Source organism: Rhinolophus ferrumequinum, chromosome 11, assembly GCF_004115265.2.
Source record: "Rhinolophus ferrumequinum isolate MPI-CBG mRhiFer1 chromosome 11, mRhiFer1_v1.p, whole genome shotgun sequence".
Classification (NCBI taxonomy): domain Eukaryota; kingdom Metazoa; phylum Chordata; class Mammalia; order Chiroptera; family Rhinolophidae; genus Rhinolophus; species Rhinolophus ferrumequinum.
The window spans coordinates 40,147,355-40,166,161 of record NC_046294.1 but is presented as its reverse complement, the minus strand read 5'-3'; the positions used below and the strand labels follow the sequence as shown (position 1 = coordinate 40,166,161).

The following is an 18,807-nucleotide window of genomic DNA, read 5'->3' as shown; positions in this document are numbered from 1 at the left end:
AGGACAAAAACTCTTTCCCTGCCTTGCAGTAGCGAGGCTTTCATCCTTGCCGCTGTGTTTCTGGAGAGGGAGCAGGAAGCACTAGTGCTTGCCATGTGCCATCTCTGCTGGGATCACGGTGGCCAGAGTCTGGACGCTCCAGTGGCTTTGCTTTTCAGCTGCCTTTTCTTATGAGCAGAAGAATAGAGTGGCTGTGCATTATCTCAGCTTCACCAGCATGTTCATTTCATTCACATGGTCTCTCCTACTCCTCATGTCCCATAAGCACCGAGGGCAAAGCTAGTGCACAGTAGGCAGTTTGTTTTCATCTGTCATAGATCAGAGGTTGGAGTGGACTTTCCCTGAAATCCTTCTCCCCACTCCAGTTCCTTCTACAGCATCCCTGTTAAGCAATCTCTCGGCTACTCTTTAATTACCTCCAGTGATGAGAGGTTCACTATCTCACAAAGACAGACCTTTGGTTCAAAGTGAGATGGATCCGGGTTTGAATTTGATTTGACAAGTGGGCAAATGTCTTAATGTCTCTAAACTTCTTTTTCTTCATTATGTGAATAATGGATATAGTAATATTACATCTCCAATACAGTTGTGATGAGGATTAAAAGAAATAATAAAAGTAAATTCCTGACCCCTGTGCCTCACACACAGTAGTGCCGAATAAATATTAGCTGTGAATATTATTTCCAGTTACTCCTACAAGGTGTTTTCTTAAACTTTTGCCATTATATTTGATTTTATGAGCCAAAAATATTTTTATGTCCATCAATTAGGATTTTGCTGATTTGGCAGAGAAGCCACAGCTCATCCTTTAGCTCCCATGGTGCCTTGGCATTGGAAGGGCATTCTTCTGTAATAGAGATGTGGGTGGGCATTGTCTTCCACTTGATCCCAGCTGGCCCTTGGTCCCAGCTGCTGAGCTGGACAGCAATGGGTCCAGGCTAGCAGCACCTTCTTGGTTTTCAAAGGCTGATTTGACAGGCCCCTTGTTTGTCTTTCTTCCCTTTCCTGGCTTGTGTTCCAGCCTGGCTTCCCCAGTAGAGCGTGGACACAAACATTTGGAGGAAACAGAACTCTGTTCCACTTTCTAGTTACCTGTTCCCGCCCCCAGAAAATAGTTTAGCTTAGCAAAGAGAGCTAAGGTAGAGATCATGCCTCCAAGTACATAGCAATATGCCCGGCCCCCCGATATTGCTTTTGTCAGTGTAATAGATGTCTGGGCACAGGATAGGCTCTACTTTACGCTCCTACTTATTCCCTAGATTTTAGCATTTCAGTATTTTTGCTTTAGCTTTTTAAGGATACACTTGATGATTTCAGGGGTTCTCAAAGTCTCATGGGATTGAAGCAGATAGCTCTTATCCTGGGGGAACCGCTATCACTGCTTTTAGTACGAAGTCCATGACTCTTACGATGATGACGTTCATCTTTGCCTAATCCACCTCCCTGTGCTTTGTGGAAAATAACTTAGTGGGAGACGCCCCCTGTTAAGGATCTCGGCAAGTGCTTCCTGTTCATTGTCCACTTTCAGTTTAAAAAAAATACGGGGGAGTTTACTGAATTTAAGAAACAGTGCTGAAGTGATGATCGTTAAGATTTTAAACAGTGATGTCTGAAGAGCTGGTTGGAGGGGAGGGTTAACAAAATTTAAAAAGCATGTCTTGAGCTATAGATCTATGAACAGGGTGGTTTTAAAATAATTAACGAACAGAACAGACGTTGACACAGGGGAAAGCACTGGAGGCCCCCAGGTGTGCCAAGCACTTACCTGTCCTTGTTGGCTAGTGCGGAGCCGTGGGGATGGGCACTCAGCGGGCTTGGACCGCTGACTCTTCACCAGCGTGTGTGGAAGTAGTTCACTATTGTAAACAAGCAGTATGGCCGCACCAGTGAGGTGTTGGCGGAGGCCGTGGGCACGGGGGCGCACAGCATCTGAGTTACCTTTGACAGGTGTTCAGAGGTCGATGCCTCTATCTCACTGCCAGGGGGGCCTTTGTGTGCTGGGCCTGATGGTCTCCCTGTAGGTGCTTGGAAAGTGTCACATTCGAATTGAGGAGTGTCTGCTTGGAAAGCACCGAGACACCTTTCTTTATTCAAATGTGACAGGCCCAGTTCATCATGGGTTCCCCAGTCTGCACGAGTGACTTCACGTTTTTCTTGCTCTTGGACTCTAGGACTCTGTCCTTAGGAAATGATGACAAGGGTGTTTGCCCCACCCTTAGCGAAAAGTTGGGCAAAATCTAAATGTCGGACGGTGGGGAAGTAGCCAAATAACGGTATATTCACAACACAGAATACTCTACCTCTTAAAAATCACAAATACAAAGACTATTTCAGGACTCAGGAAAATGCTGAATGTGAAATGTTAGGTGGGCAATAAAAGGACCCAAAACTAAAGGAAATAAGAATACATTTGTGCAAGAAAATATATCAAAATTCATTGTTAACACTCACTACTGTTTGAAGGACTCGGGGGAAAGTTTATTTTCTCCTCTGTAGGTTTTCTATATGCCCCACTTTTAGGATCATCTATGAGTATTAACTTTATAATTAGAAGTGTTCCAGAAATATTGTATTTTAAAAGTCCAGTTTAAACTTTTAAAAATTACTGTATAATCAGCAGCCCAGTATGTAGAATTTAAACTTGGAGAAACACATTCGGGGGTTGTGTTTGTCACCTGTGAAGGAAGCTGCTGACTTGGTGGGATAAAAATACGAGCCTGGCTCAGTCTCCTGGTGCTGGTGAACCTGCCTGGTGAGCCTGCCTCTCGAGGCTCCCAGACGGCTGGGGTTCCGAGAGGCCCTAATGGGCTTGTTGAAAGGCTCCGCTTGGCTTCTTATTAATGTCCCTCCCTGAGCTGGGCTCTGCTCTGCTGGCTAACCTTGTCAGAAGGTTACCGGTGGCTCTCCAGGGCTCAGCTAATTTTAAACCTGGGCAGCCAGCGCAGTGGCGTGGCAATGCGCTGTGGAGTCACGAACGGCTCCCTGGGAGACACGGCTGGGGAAAGATGAGCTGAGTCTCCGGTTTTTTCTCATCCTCCTGTAAGTGACCAGGCACACTGACCAAGCAAAGAGAACTGGGATAATAATGAGAGCTTTTATGGTAAAAATCAGGATTCTTAAAGATCTTTTAGCAATGGCAATGCTGATTGATAATTGCACGGTGTGGTGTGTCCTGCATGAACTGTGTGAATTCTGACCGCAGGACGAGAAGTGAGGTGGATGAGAGTCTCTCTTCCGGGAACTAGACTCGGGCTGTTTTTAAGGCCAGAATGGAACTGCCGTTCATTTCACTGTTTATATGGTTTTCTTTTAAAGGTACAGAATTCAAATTCTGCTGGTAGTTAAGTTCTTTCTCTGAAGTTTTTATTGATTTAATTGGGAGAGGGCTATTTCTTAAATATTAAACCAACCAACAAACAAAAACCCCACAGAATCTTCCTGTCTGCATGTCTACCAGCTGCTGCTCTGGCTGCCATAAAAATTGTCATTTTGAACCCCACCCCATCCCCCACCCCCGTTTTCTGGAGCATTTGCAATCGAGTCCTGTTCAGAACTCTGGTGTACCTTAAAATACTGTGGGGACAGAGCCTCAAAAAGCAGTTTCCAGGCTCTCAACCTCACATAGAAAGGTGCTGGCTCAGGTAGTAAATGGCCGTCGACTGTAATCAAATGGCCATCAGCTGTGGCTAGTTGGCCGTCAGCTGTAACCAGTGAGCCACTGGCCACTAATATAACTGCTGTGGCTGCGCTAGCAGAAAATGGGGGAGCTAGCAAGAAGATGGGGCTGAGCCTGCAAGTGGAGCAGTGAGGGTTGCGAATAGTGTGGCTCCTGCTTCCTGTGTCTCCAACCCAGCCGCCAGCGAGAGAATATAGTGGTATGACTCCCCTACCTACGGCTCCGTGGGTGTTCCTTTTTGGCCTCACGTGTCCTGCGTTCTTATGTGGGGAGCGGGAGCAGAGACCCCGCATGACACCCCGCACCACAAATACTCATAGTTCTGATTTTTAAACGGAAACCTAAATCAGTAACTACAAAATAATGTGACAGTGGGGGGAGCCTTTCCCTATCAGAATGAAGTGTTTTAAAATAACGTAGAGAACCCATTTTTTTGGTTTGGAATTTTTTTTTTTTAATCTTCGTCCTTTTCAACACCTTCCGGCTGGGAATGAATCTCCTGCGCCTGTTAGAGTGAGCTCTGCCCTCCCCTGCCAGGGCGCTCCCAGCAAGTCTGCCGCTTGAGGGATTACGATGGGAAACTTTATCCACCAGGCGTATGGTCTGGTTTTGGGGTTTACCTGCCCAGCCGAAGCATGGCATCGGTTTTTGTAACTGGGTCTTTACCCACCCTCTTATAAAACAGTTGCTAGAAGCGAATTAAAGGGACATAGTATATGGAGTAAACCCAGATGAAAGAACAGGGGATGGAGAATCAGTAACCTGCTAACTGGCTCCGGTGATTGAAGTTAACTTTATTTGAAGTGCCCAGGTTGGGTCAGACCACATCAAGCCAGCAGGGTTCCTGCAAAAGGGCAGCATGGGAGTGAACTTTGATTACATTTTAGGAAAACAAAAATGCATACATGCTCTTTACTAGCCTTTTTTCTTAAAGGTCTGCCCCTCCTTCAACAGACCTAATTAGCTCTGTCATGTTTGGATTTAGTTTTGAAAAAATTAAAGCTGAGTAATATCAGGAATTTGTTGAATGGGAGTACTTGTCAAAACCTTCATTGACCCAAATCTGACTTTTATAGAGAGCATTAAATAAGCAAACTTACCAAAAAAACCCCATCCCCCACTTGCCCTAAAATAACATTTTTTAAAGCACATTCAAAGTTAAGTATAATATAAATATAAGCTGCTCTGGACTGGATCTAAAGGAATGAGTTATTATAGGGGGTGTAGTAATGATGTTGAGTGTAGTTATTAATTTAAAGTACATTTCTTAAAACCCAGTTCCTCTGTTTCTCAAACTCAAATGTCTACGTCTTTTCTTCTCCTGGGCTTCTTTATTTTTCACCTCTTCCTTCCTGCACTTGGCCTGCTGGCCTGCCTGGTGTAGGTCCTCTGTTATTTTTGTGGTAACCTGACACATCAACCTGACTGTGCCCCCGAACCCCCTGGGGGGTGAACTGGCTGTGAGCTGAAAAGGCAGGCTCCTGCTCCTGCTGCCTGCCTATCTCCCAGGTGGAGCAGCAGGGCTGGGATGCCACAGACGGGGGAGGGGCTGTGTATCATGAGGAAGACCTCAGATTGTGCCTCAGGAGGCGACAGGCCCTGCATTGAGGTGGTGGCCGGAAGAGTTTATGTTGAGCCTGGAGGCCCGCTAGTTAGGGTTTTGCAGACAGGAGGAAGATTTCCAAGCCAGTGGGTTTTTTAATTTGTTCTGGAGCGTGCCTAAGGCTGTCTTTGTGATTCCTTAGACAAGGATGAATTTCTTAATAGTCATACAAATTGTATTAATATTTTATGTTAAACTGAATTGAACAATTTATTGAGCCAGAGTGGGGATGAGGTACAGAAATAAATGGGACAGAGTCCCTGCCTCTGAAAATTTGCAGTATAGCAGGAAAGACAGATACATAAGCAGTAATTATTAATTATAGTTATATACATTTGTTTAACAGTTATTTGAGAACCTGTGCCAGGCACAGTGCTAAGACATCCATGTGTGTATACATGCCTTCTAATCTACAAGCGTGCAGATAAGTAGTGTACATAATAACTGCCCGGGACTTTGAGAAACTGTACTTTTACATGGATCATCATCTCATTTAATTTTTGCAACAGGTAGGTAACATGATTAATTCCCATGTTGCACAGAAAAAAAACAAAAACAAAAACAAAAGAAAATCCTGAGACACAGCTAATAAGTGGAGAACTCAAAATTCAAACTCTTTGGGATTCCAAAACCCTGCATACTTTTTATATACTCGTGTATTGACCTGCTTTTCCATATAGGCTCTCCAGATGCACAACGTGGTCCCTGCAACTCTAGGCTTACCCATGAAGGAAAACAGCTAGCAAACATCGTTTGAGTTCTAACAACTTGTCTGCTATTAAGAAATGTTAAATGTAGGAATGTCAAGGAACTTGCTGATTAGCTGGGAGACAGTATCTTTTTTTTTTTTTTTTAAGATTTTGTTGGGGAAGGGGAACAGGACTTCATTGGCAGGACTTTATTGGGGAACAGTGTGTATTTCCAGGATTTTTTCCAATTCAAGTTGTTGTCCTTTTCAGTTGTAGTCGTGGAGGGCACAGTTCGGCTCCAGGTCCAGTTGCCGTTGTTAGTTGTGGGGGTGCAGCCCACCATCCCTTGCAGGAGTTGAGCCGGCAACCTTGTGGTTGAGAGCCCACTGGCCCATGTGGGAATCGAACCGGCAGCCCTCGGCATTAGGAGCACAGAGCTCCAACCACCTGAGCCACCTGGCCGGCCCCAAGACAGTATCTTAAGAGAAATCATGATGAAGTGTACCAAGTATGGTGTTGGAAGTTTGTTTGAGGTGCGTGGGGACACACAAATGACTTTCTGAGCGGAGGAATGACTAAGGCTTCCAGGAGGAGAGGTAGGTGGCTTTGCTTTCATTTTGAAAGGAACCATAGACATTCATTAGGTGGAGTTACTGGGGAGAGAAGCATCTGACCTAGGTGGCTGAAGGCATGAAGCAGGCAGCCTGCTGTGTCTGGGCACCTTGGACTGCTTGTCTGGCTGGAATGTCAGGGACTGGACAGGCATTGAGAAGCAGGCTGGGATCAGGCAGTTAGGGCCTTGGGTACCCTATTATGCAGTAGGGTCCTGGAGGGGATGGGGATCTGCCGAAAGATTTCAAATGAGTGTATGATAAAAGTCCTATTTGCATTTTAGGAAAAGCCTGGGAGAGTCTTGCTAAAAATATGTCTCCTAAGGATGCTGATTCAGTTTTTCTGGCATCCAAGGTGGGATCTTTCTTTTTAAGAAGTCACCTATGTCATCCCGATGTACATCCAAACTTGGGAACCTGGCAGAACCAGGTTGTTGGCAGCAGTGGGTGTGTGGGAGCATAGGTGACAGCCCGGCTCAGAGAGAGGTGAGCTTCTGCCTGTAAGAGAGGAGCAGAGTTGTGGGGTGGAGAGGTGTGGAGGGGACACAGTTGAGAGGTGAGGGCATGAGTGGATATTCTTAGTGACGAGTTGCCTCAGAAACGATGGGAGAAGCCTAGGACGATGGGCCAACTTTCGGTGCTACTCCTGCCAGGTTCTCTAATTGGCCCCTGAATTTACATCTGTCTTTGCGTAAGACCTGTTTTGCTCCATCACTGTGTCATCATTAAATGGCAGATTATGTTTCTTGCATGAAGGGTGGGGACTCAGTTGTATCAGTGAACCCTGGGAACCAGCGGACGTTTGTGAACACACAATGTCATGTAGTTTTGGTTAGTTGGTGCATTTGTTCATGGGGGCATTCGCTACTGTTTCCACACTGGCCATTCGCAGATGTGTGTGTCTCCGTGTGAGCGTAAGCATTCTAGTCCCCAGGCTAGGTGTAGGGATGACCGCACAGCCCTCTTTAGGGACCGGGGAAATAATGCAGAGTGCTTGAAGATAAAGTCCGATGAGTGTTTACTGGAAGAGCTGCGAGTCTTGGTACCTAACAGTTAATCCTGTGGCTCTGGGCTGTTTAAACAAGCACACCTTTATAAACCGTCATTATGTTATGGTGCATTAAAACGCCTTTATAAATTGGAAATGCTTAAGGGATGTGCCACATTATAACACTTGAATTTATCTAGAGAACTGTTCTGGCCTTGGGCCACACTGAAAATGCTTTTGATTAAAAAATTCTGATTCCAACTTTAGGAAATTACTTGTTCTTCACCCCCTAATTCCTTGTTGCCTTTGTATGAAACAGTCCAAACCTTTTGTCACAGTGTGGGAGGCCCCTTGCCATCTCACTGAGCTTACTTTTCCAGTCTCTACCCCGACCTTTCCGCTTTCTTACTTTGCCCTTTCTTCACCACTTCTCCTCCATGGACATCTTTTCTGAACAGGCCTCCCTGTGCTTTTCTGGTAATTAGCCTGGTGAGTCCTACTCAGGCTTCAAGACCAGCCTAAACGTCACCTCCCTGAGGCTCGTGTTGACCCGAGACACCGAATCGACTCCTATTTCTGTGTTCCAACGGCACTTTGTTTATTCCTACTTTGTCATCTTACATTCATTTAGTTGTTCATTTATTCACCCACGGACTCACTATTTTAGGCATCTATTCAAGCATTACTTTGGGGGAGCATTTCCGATGACATCCTGTTAAGCACCCAGGATCGAAAAATGAGTAAAGGCGTGGATCTCACAAACCCACGAGGGTGATAGACACGTGAACGAATCATTCCTGTGCGGTGCGTGAGCAAAGGTGCTACCTGCAGGAGTTCTGAGGAGGGAGTGGGGGAGAGGGCAGGCCAGGCTTCCCACCCAAGGGGCTTGAAGTCTTGAAGGACAGCTTACTTACCTGTCTCCTCGCTGGAAGGGTGCTCCTCGAGGGCAGGGCGGGTAACACATTTATTTCATAGCTCTAGTGCCTGGCACATGGTGGGGGGGGCATGATAAAACAGAAATAATTTCCCCATTCGTGTTTCTGCCCTGTCTTGTTTCACAATGAACTTAAGGCAGCTTGCCAGGCTGTAAAGTAGCACACATTAAAAGTGGGGAAAAGAAGGAAGAAAAAGAAGGGACTAGAGGTAGGGACCTAAAGTGGGTTTAAGAATGAAACCACACTTGCCGACCAAGATAGCCTCCGTGCTTTCTCTGAGGGGGCCTGCCGGTGCGGCTCAGTGCTCCTTCGCAGCCACTGAGGAGAGCCCAGGCCTAGCCAGCTGACCACAAGGTAAAAAGCACACGGCGTTTTGTTTCTTATTGAACTTTCCTTTGGGGTCTTTGTGAAGAGCAATCTTAATGTGGCAATGGATACCCCACCATCCTTGTGGAAAATCCAGTGACTAACGGGATGTTTCTTAGTATGCTCATGGCATCACATAAAAGCATAAGTCAATAAAAGCAGTTGTTCAGAGCTCCTGGAATAGACTTTCTCTAAGGTAACTGGAATCAGAAAGGTACTGGAACAAACAGGTCAGTTCTCTCTGTTGTTCTGTGTTGTCTCACTTTTGTCCTGGGTTAATGCTACATGCCCCTGTCTCGGTCCTACTGGTCACCCAAGCTCTATGTGTGCTCCCACGGAGTTTCATGATCATGTTTTGGGACTCAAAAAACAATCCTGAATGACTTGGGTAGTATGTCAGGATCCATATGTTTAGATCCATTAGACATGTGTATTTAGAGGCAGATAGGCCCGACCCAGTACCCACACACAAAAGTGATACTCTGATTTCTGATGGTTGAGGTGATGGAAAGGGACCAAGTGTGTTGTGATGAATTGTGTTCTCAGTCACCCTAAGTTGACAGGAAACAGGAGGTTTTTCCTTCTGGACTTGCTGGAGCCTAGATTTTGGATCGTCTGAGGCGATTGCTGATGAGATAGATCGATGTAGATCATTCGGTCTTTAGGGAGCCTTTGTGCGTGTAGTGCAAGAACCAGAGCAGGACTTGGTCTTCACATTGCAGCACTTTCAAATACCATCATGGTGCCAGTTTGCCTTATTGATGAGCTTATTAGCCAATCAGAAGTAAATTGTGGATTTGCCTGTTGCTTCTGTACCCCAGCATGCTGTCTAGGGTAGATGGGGGAATGGCCACAATGAGAGAAGCATCCTAAGTCATAGAAGCTGGAGAAAGAGATCCAGGACCATTTCTCTACGTGCACCGCATTTCCCCGAAAATAAGACCTAGCTGGACCATCAGCCCTAATGTGTCTTTTGGAGCAAAAATTAATATAAGACCCGGTCTTATTTTACTATAATATAAAACCAGGTCTTATATTAATTTTTGCTCCAAAAGGCGCATTAGAGCTGATGGTCCGGCTAGGTCTTATTTTCAGGGAATCGCGGTACGTGGAGCAGAGAGGGCCTTTTCTGATGCAGCAGAATTAGAATTCCGAATCAGCCAAAGGAGCTGCATCTGGACAGATGAGCTGCTGGGACTCAGAGTCAGTCCAGAGCCAACATATCATTAAGTTGGCCCGCAATAAGCTGTGAAACATTGAGTTAGTCTCCACTGTCCTTTTGTAAGAAGGATGACACCCCAGGCACCACCCATAGACTTGCCACCCAGGGAACCAGCGTTCGCATTGTATGAGGCCCATTTGTAGGCATTCCTTCAGGCCTGGGGCCGAGATGGACCTTCTTGAAATGCTTGTCTTAAGGTTTGGCCAAACGCATTGTATGTATTTATCTTGCGTGTTGATATCATTTAAGATATGAACTGCCTACTTTTGATTTTGAATTTGTACTAATTGTCATTTAAAATGCCAAGGCATCGTGATAATCTGGTGGTGACTCTTAGCAACTAAGAAAGTGATGGTATCCACAACTTAGTGACTAAAGAGTATCATTTTCTTGGTATTTGTTTTGTTTTGTTTTTTGTTTTTAGTCAGCAATATCATTGGTGAGTCTTCCTCATGTATGTTCAATCTACAGACCCGTTGGAACTGGGGAGTTAATTGTGCGGCCTTCTTTGACTGTTATAGCTGAGAAAGGGCTTACACGGTTTCCTTTTGAAATGCTTACTGACAGCTATTTACTGCTAACTCTTGGGGCATTTTTTTTCCTCATAGAGCAGGAAAAAAGCTTCAGTTTCCGGGTTTGAAATATATTTCCTGAGGTTAAATTGTCCAATTCCCAGGGATCCGTGACTCAGGCTGCAAGTCATGTCATCCAACACATGCTTCCTGCATAAGTGTACTGTTTTAATGTCAGACCTTCACTTTGGAATGGTCAGATGGGACAGAATGTCTGGACCTGAGTCTAGGGCCATGTCCTTTTGGTGGAGTCTACTCATGAAGGAGAGCGGTGATTAGCTTGACGGGTGGTGGTGATGGGGGAAAGGAAGAGGCACGAATTTCTGTTCTCAAAGGCTGACAGATTCATTAAGGGGATGGGAAAGGTGATTCCCCTAAAGGCTGGTACTACAGGGCTGCATAGCATGAAGTCAATCAAAGCCTTTCTTGAGCTGTCACCTGGGCAAGTACTTAGGGCTGAGAATTAATCAGGGAATCTCAGGAAGGCAATGCTAAGCCTTCTAATGGGGGGCCCAGCATCAGGGCCTTGGCTTGTTGATGGATCCTGTTGATATGGAAGTGATTTGTGAAAATGAGAAGGACTAATTATCCATTCCTTCTTGCTGAAATTTGAGGGAACCTGTTGGCAATTGGAGGATGTGACACCAAAGCCCACTGGCAGATGTGGCCTCAATTCTCGGTGTCAGCATTCCCTGAAAGTTCTGCTCTCTCTTTGACAATGACTTACGTTGTACAGTTCCACCTCTCTGGAGGCTGCCTTCAAAATCAGGCTGCTGATCTTCACCTGTATTTCTCAAGCCACTTGTTAGCAAGTTTGGCTAGTATCTGAAATGGTAGGAAAATAATAACTTGCCCCACTTTACATATGCAAAAGCGATTAACCATCATTAGTGCCTGACATTCCTCCCAACTACCCAGGGAGGTGAGTCAGTATCGTCAGTATTCATTAGGAATTAATTAGACTGCTTGGTGGTGTCGGTCATGGACAGAGCTGAGGATAGAGCGCTGCCTACATTCTCTCCCTGTGAAATCCAGCCTCCAGCCTACTGTCTAGTAAGGGTGTAGTGTGTCTGAGAGTCCCATGGAATGTACATTCTCTCAGGACAAATGATTCTTACATTCAAATTCTGTTAAGTATTTGGCTTTGGCCAACTTCTTTAGGCCTCTGGACCTCATAAGGTGGGGATAATACCCAATGAGGGTAGCACAATGATTAAATAAGATCCTATAGGTGAAAGCTTCAAATACAGTGCTTGAAACGTGGTTGGGAGGTGGTTGGCTTTGGATTTCATGTACCACTTCACTTTGGAAGTAAAGCCCCCCTTTTCCTACCCTTTTTGTTGGAGGGCAGTTTTTCTCTTGAGAAAAATTTGGACTTTCACTAAGATCTCAGTGACCTTTGAACCATCACATGCTTGGTTGAATTGTCTACTGCAAATACCATTCCAACTATGTGATTCTCTTTTTTTAAACACTAAAATGGCACCCACCTGTGTCTACTTCCACATTCTCCTGAGTGCTTAGAAAGCTTTTTTCTTAGCTTTCTTCTCAGTGCCACTCCCTATATGTTGCCTTTTTCATTCACCAACTCACTCAAATTTGCTTTGCTACCATTTTTCAAGTCTTTGAATTTCTTCTTTGGCCACTTCTTTGGCTTCTGGTCTTTACCTCCTCACTACTTTGCCTCTTGTATGGTTTTTCTTAGAGCTGTCACCTTCTGCTTCTTTTACAATATTGTATCTCAAAATAAGGTTTGTTTGTGATAGAAGAAGTTTACCTTCTAGGGGACCCAAACGATATTTGTCCCTTTAATACTGAAGGACTTTTGGTTGTCAGTAATCATGATTAGTAAATAAGAAATTGGATCAGACAGCCAATTCTTGGTTATCCAAACTGCCGGCTTAAGTCTGCCGTCTTAGATCTTCCTAATTTGGTGACATCCTTTGGGCTCTTACCACTCATTAGACCTTGGCCAGAGTCAGGGTGAGGAATGGAAAGGGAGCTGAAACTCAGTCCCTTCTCACGGAAAGCTTGATGATAAGTTCAGTCATGTTGTTATCAAAGAATGTTCCTGTCATCTGGTTGTTGGTTTAGTCTTTCTTTCTGTGAGTATTTATTATGTCAGTATTTATTATGCTAGTACTGGGGATACGGTGGTGAGTGTAACAGTCCCTGCCCTCAGGACACTGGGGTGTGGATAGAGGGGGGCAATAGGAAACCAACTTACTAAGTTCTATTATTGGTAGAGTCTGTGGGAACACAAGTTGATGAATGACTGAGTTGGCCTCATTCAGAGTTAATGATGGAAACTGAGGCAACGGGCTATAAGTATCATGTGGTCCTGGGTTGCTGAGGTGGAGACAGAGTCCTAACTTCTAGTCCAGCTCTTTTCCTCTTGCCTCATAGAGTATTAAGTCATTGGCTAAAACAAGTGGTATGGCTTTTTTTGTGACCTTCATGATCAGTGGTGTTTTATTAATCATGAGGGTTAGTTAAAACTAACTCTTTTATTTAAGAGCTCTTAAATCATCCATAAGTGGGTGAGATGATTACATTACGAGAGCCCCGTAGGAACTCAGATGAAAGGAGCAGCAGATTCCTGTGTCCTATGTCATATCCTCTGTATGTACTCGTACATTCCTTGAATAGAGTTGGTGTTAGAAGCACCTTTATTTGACTTTCTCACTCCCTTCTTCCCCCAGGCGCTAGTATTAATGCGTATTGGTCGAGTATACAAATGATGTCATTCCACTGTACTCATGCTACCCTGCTGGAAGTGTCCGTGGGTAATTGTAAAAGGACAATCCATGTAGGGAGTATGGCTATTGGGGCACTTAGCAGGAATATTTGGGTCTCCAATAATAGTTCTTTTTGGAATTTATTATGGTGTGGGTAGGAATAGTTTCAGGAAAAAAAAGGCACTTGTAGAAAAAAAATGTTAATGATGGAAACTGAAGCACACAGGGCGCTACATGATACACAGTATATTTTTAGCAAACAAGAATTCCCTTCTCTCTTTCATTTTAGGCATTCATTTAGGTTGGGGATTATTCCCCTGAACCAAACTAGAATAGGAAAGTTATTGACCCTGTGAATGTAAGTTTAGATTTAGATGAGTGTTAGAAGTAAAAGTGTTTGTTTATCAATTTAAATTTTCTGTCTAGTCACCGCAAGACCTTAAGACAGAGGATCCTTTGTAAATTTATTTCCCAAACGGGACCATTAGGGAAGTCCCTTCATTTCTGCAGCATCCCATTAGCAGTAGGAAATTGGGCATCACAAGGTACATACCACTGTCTAGAAATGATGGACTTGAAAACAAATGAACATCTGGTCGTGGTTCTACAGATGACAGCACCTTCGCTCATTATCTCTAAATCTTTACGGCAGCCTGTGGAGTAGAGTCCATTCACCCCTTAGTGATTTTTCTGTATTGGGATTGAATTGAATTTATTATCTCCACTTTTACAAATAAAACCTGAGCTTCTGAGAGATTAACGACGTTAGTCTGGACTGCATGGTTAGTGGGCAGGCCAGGTCTGGGACCCAGATCAGTTTGAGCCTTCGTATCATGTCCCCCTCCCACCACAATTCTATGTTGTTCCTCATTTAGTGAATTTACTGAAAGTTAACTCCTTTGCTCAAAGGATGGATGAGGAGGTGAGGGCATCAGCTCTTCAGACACAGATATTCTATGCATAATTCACTCGATTAGATCGTATTGTTGGCAATAAGCAGGTGATTCTTGCTACGTATTTGGAAACCAGGTAGATTGCGTGGTAGTTAACCAATTCCACACATTTTCAGGACACTCCTAATGTGTGGCTGATACTCTGAGCCACTAGATAGCTACAAGGACAGTTTCCAGGATGAGGTGGATTTTGAGCTGGGCTGGAAGGACCTGAGGGAAGGAATGCCAGAATGGTTATTTCGGTATCCAGTACGGGGGCGGGGGGAGCTTTTCTCAGCCAGCCCCAATCTTGTGATCGGAAACTCTCTGCCCACACAGGGCCTCATCTTACAATTGGGTTGTAAAACCAAGGGTCTGTATAACTCTGTGGATTATGTATCTGGTAGCTTCTGGGGTTGTGTCCTGGCCCTTGTCCAGAGTAGGTAATTCCATCCTGCTAAGCTCCAGTTGACCAAATTGCAAGAGCCTGGACACAGAGTTCTTCCCTTTGCTGTAAATGAATAAAAACATGTGAGCATTTAGAACAGAACAGTGCCTGTGCTTACTAAGTAGATGGGTCGATGAATGCTAGCTAGTACTGCATTCCCCGAACAACCAAGAGCTTGTGACCCTGGCTGTAGAGGTAACTTGAAAGGGTCGTCTGCAAGACTCTGCTGTTCGTCTTGAAGGCAGTCTCCCACTGGTTGAATTAGCAGGAAATTTTTTCTTATGTTGATCTAGAATCTTAGAACTTCCACAGAATGGGTTTACACTCTCTCCATGTGACAGATGGCTTTTCAGAGATTCTCTAATGTCTAAGGACACTAAGCATGGTGGTTATAATTCAGAAAGCTCTTACCAGCTTTGAGCCACGGGCTCCGGCTAAAAATAATGGAATTTAATAGGAATAAATATAAACTTCTGCGTTTAGCTCCTAAACCAATTGCACAAGAGAGGGAATTCAGAAACAGCACTTGGAGTGTGGGAGCTTGGAGGTTTTATGGATCATACAGTCAGTCCACCTCTGAGTGTCATTTATTGAGGGTTGTGGACAAACTGGGATGTGTTCGTGAGGGCTGGGCAAGGGGGATGTGAATTATGTCTAGTCTAGGAGACAGTCAGGAGCCCAGGGGCTGCGCCTGTCATACCTAAGTGGGTGTTTTGGGGAGAGATTTGCTCCTGCATGGATAGGATGGGTGGATGGAAGGTAACCAGGGCATGGGTTTTCGCCTAAGAGATGGAAGAATTTCAGCACGTTAGTGCAAAGGAGTTGGTATCGGGGGAGGTAAGGGTTCCTTGTCATCGGTGACGGCCAAGCATAGAACGTATGGCCAGTCAGTGAGACGTGTCAGAGGGAACTTACACATTGAATTAGGAGGTTTTGGTGTGTTTTCGTCTGGAGACTCGAAAGCTTCCAGTTAGATGGTAATATTCTTTTTAGGCAAGTAAAGCTCCCGTGGTCCCTTCAGCTGGCCCTTACTGTCCTGGATTCCATCCCTCAACCATAGCGGTTGCGTGCTGGGGACCTCCACTGTTTATCTTAAAATGTGGCTCCCTGGAGTGAATTCATACTGCTCTGAGCTGCCCAGAGCTCCAGGACTGGCCTGTATTTTTGTATGTGTCTATTGTTTTGATTTCTTTTGGGGAAGGTGGAGAGAGAGAAGGTAGACTAGCCACTGCTCTCAGAGCATTCACTTGTTTTCTCATAATTTCTGCAGTGAACCACTTTGGAGAACAGACTCTAGGGGAGAGTACAGCTTGAGTTTTATAAGACTCTTAGATCCCAACAAAAAATGTAATAATTTGAGAATTCAAAAGGCCCACACTGCAGGCATCGCACGGTTCAGCTGGGGGTCAGATGAACACCCTTTCTGGTGTCATAATTTATACCTCAACATTTGGCAGTTTTTAAAGTCCTGTGTCAATGTACATGTGTTGGTAAGAAGTAGTAAATATTTTGCTGACAGGTTCTTTGAATGATGGATCCGTGGCAGCATTTAAAGGCAGACAACCTGAGGGTTTCTTTTATCCAGGTGCTGCCAAATGTAAAAATCTGTCAGGGTACGCAGCCAAAAGTACCCACTATTTATACCATTAATTGTGTAATGTTCACGTGCCCCAGAGTTTCTGCTCCTGGGATCTGTTGATACACACCAGTGGGGGAGGGCAGGGGAAAGGGATACAATTGGGAGGGAGAAGGAAAGAAGACAGGCTGCTTGATCTCAGGTGACTGCACTGGAACACAGAGCGGTCCCTGGTGCCTGGTGAGGCCGCCAGCACCTGCTCCCCTCCTGGCTGCCTCTGTTGTAATGTTGTACAGACTCGATGGGCAGACAGTGGGGAGTGGTGGTCTCACTGAGCCATCCCTACTCCGGCCCTCTGCCTCCCCTCTTCCATCAGTGCGCAGGAGCAGTTCTTCTCCTTTTTGGAGAAGGCTTTGAATTAATGATCTGATGCCTTTTCAACAAAGGAATATTGATATGTTAGTGTGTGGACAGCATGGGGTATTGGATTAGATCGTTTTCACATTGGTGTTTGTGCCCGTTTGACATTTGTTTGGAAAGCTTATCTCTTTAAGACCATAGGTTTCATGCATAATTTAAGGGGACTATATCTTGGAGAAAGATTTCTTTTGGTTCTGTAATCTCAGTGCTACAGAGAAATACATGAAAGTCTTCCCCACGATTTTCTTATGATCAGGAATTCTGAGTAGGTTACCGGGTAAAGTGCCCATATAGGTGTAAAACATTTCTTTCTGCAAATGTCCTGGCCACTTGTAGCTGTTGCAGAGAAGGCAGGAATGGGGACAACTTGGTCTCTGCTTCAAGGTTACAGTCCAGAAGCTGAGAGTGGCAACGTGACCTGACTGTACAGTGTCAAAGTCCCACAGAGAAATGCTTGGGACTGGCAGGTCCAGGTCAACTGGCATAGCTGACTCAGGAGTGTATTTGTGATAACAAAATAATCGCCCTCCTTCATTCCTCCGTGCTGCCACCATCTTGCATCCAGGTGATCTCAGTAACAAATACTGGAATGGTTTAACATTTCCGAGTTCTCATGTCAGTTGCCACAGTGAGGCAGACATCTTTTGTTTTACTTTATTTTAATTTAAACAACTTGCACTGCTGTGGAGATTTGATTATCGTTGAGCAAAGTGCTCCTCGTAGAAGAAGGCGCTGGGTAAATGTTTTGTATGATTCACTGTGAACATGTGTACCATTTTTGGATGAAAACTTCCTCTCTCCTCCGTGAAGATTGTCCAGCTTCTATCTGCCTTTGCATTTCTGTATTGAGATGATTGCATTTCTGTATAGCATGATACATAAAGAACAAAAGCCCCTTGGATCTGAAAATTCCATATTTTCTGGTAGGAGTTGCTCTCCAAGCAAAGCTGCCGACGGAATAATGTACAATGAAACTACCAAGAGCAGTCGCAGTATGTTGGTGGCTACCTCGTCCTTATCACACTATCTTTTGATTTCTCTCTTAGGTTTATTTTCTTGAAAAGGCTCCAGGCTTCGGCTTGGAAAATCCAACCGCCAAAATTGAGCCCAGCAGCTGGAGCGGCAGTGAGAGCCCTGCCGAAAACATGGAAAGGATGAGTGACTCTGCAGATAAGCCAATTGACAACGATGCAGAAGGGGTCTGGAGCCCTGATATTGAGCAGAGCTTTCAGGAAGCCTTGGCTATCTATCCACCATGTGGGAGGAGGAAAATCATCTTATCAGACGAAGGCAAGATGTATGGTAAGTGGTTTGGTATGCTCCTTTGAAATGCTGCCACCTGCTTTTGTAGTAAAAGGTCATTACAGCTCGCCTTCTACTGACATCCAGTCATTATGTCGTGTTGAATGAGCTTCGTAGAATCGTAGTTGGCCATCCAACAGACTACAGCGCAACTACAGAGGAGAGTCACTGAAGGACCATTGGGAAATCATTCCCTGGGGTTTCTTCTCCTTCTCCGTGCTCAGTGGCATTATAGCAAAAGCTTTGAAGGTCCAGGTAGGAACGTAGATAGTTGCAGTGGCATATGCAGACATTAATGCGGGGACTACTTCTTGAGAGTGCGTGCCCAGTTGAGAGGAAGCGCTGCCGCTTAGCTACAGGTAACGGACTGGGGCCACGCAGAAATGGGGGCCTGGTGCTGCCAAATCTCTTGATCGATGTGTATATATAGTCTTTTTCCCAAGAAGAGCTAGCAATCTTAGATGTTTATATAGGAAATCTACTCATTTTTTAAAAGCCAGCACTTTTTTTTTTTTTAACACAACCTTGGACAGGCCAGGTGAAACACGTGCGTGGCTCGATCAGCCAGTTTGCTGCTTTGTTGCCAGTTTGTAGTTGAAAGACAGACAAGGCATCAACCCCTCCCCCCAGGCCATTCGCACCTGTCTCCCCTTCTATAAGGGGACACCTGGCGGTGTGTTCTGCAGGAAACTCCATGAGAGCCCAAGAGGGCAAGAGCAGTTGCCCAGA

At 45.0% G+C, this 18,807-nt stretch overlaps 1 protein-coding gene across 8 annotated transcripts in view; it reads left to right on the top strand.

Annotated features, from left to right (window-relative positions):
* The window catches only part of TEAD1 (TEA domain transcription factor 1), a 256,610-nt gene that overhangs the window by 61,808 nt on the left and 175,995 nt on the right, over positions 1-18,807 (top strand). For 7 of the 8 annotated variants that reach the window (XM_033119593.1, XM_033119592.1, XM_033119591.1 and 4 more), the window contains one exon: positions 17,823-18,078. In XM_033119593.1, the coding sequence (XP_032975484.1) occupies positions 17,922-18,078 (157 nt within the window). In that variant the 5' untranslated portion in view covers positions 17,823-17,921. Of the gene's footprint in view, positions 1-2,918; positions 3,040-17,822; positions 18,079-18,807 lie in introns of those variants that run through there. The other variant, XM_033119588.1, reaches the window with a different exon arrangement.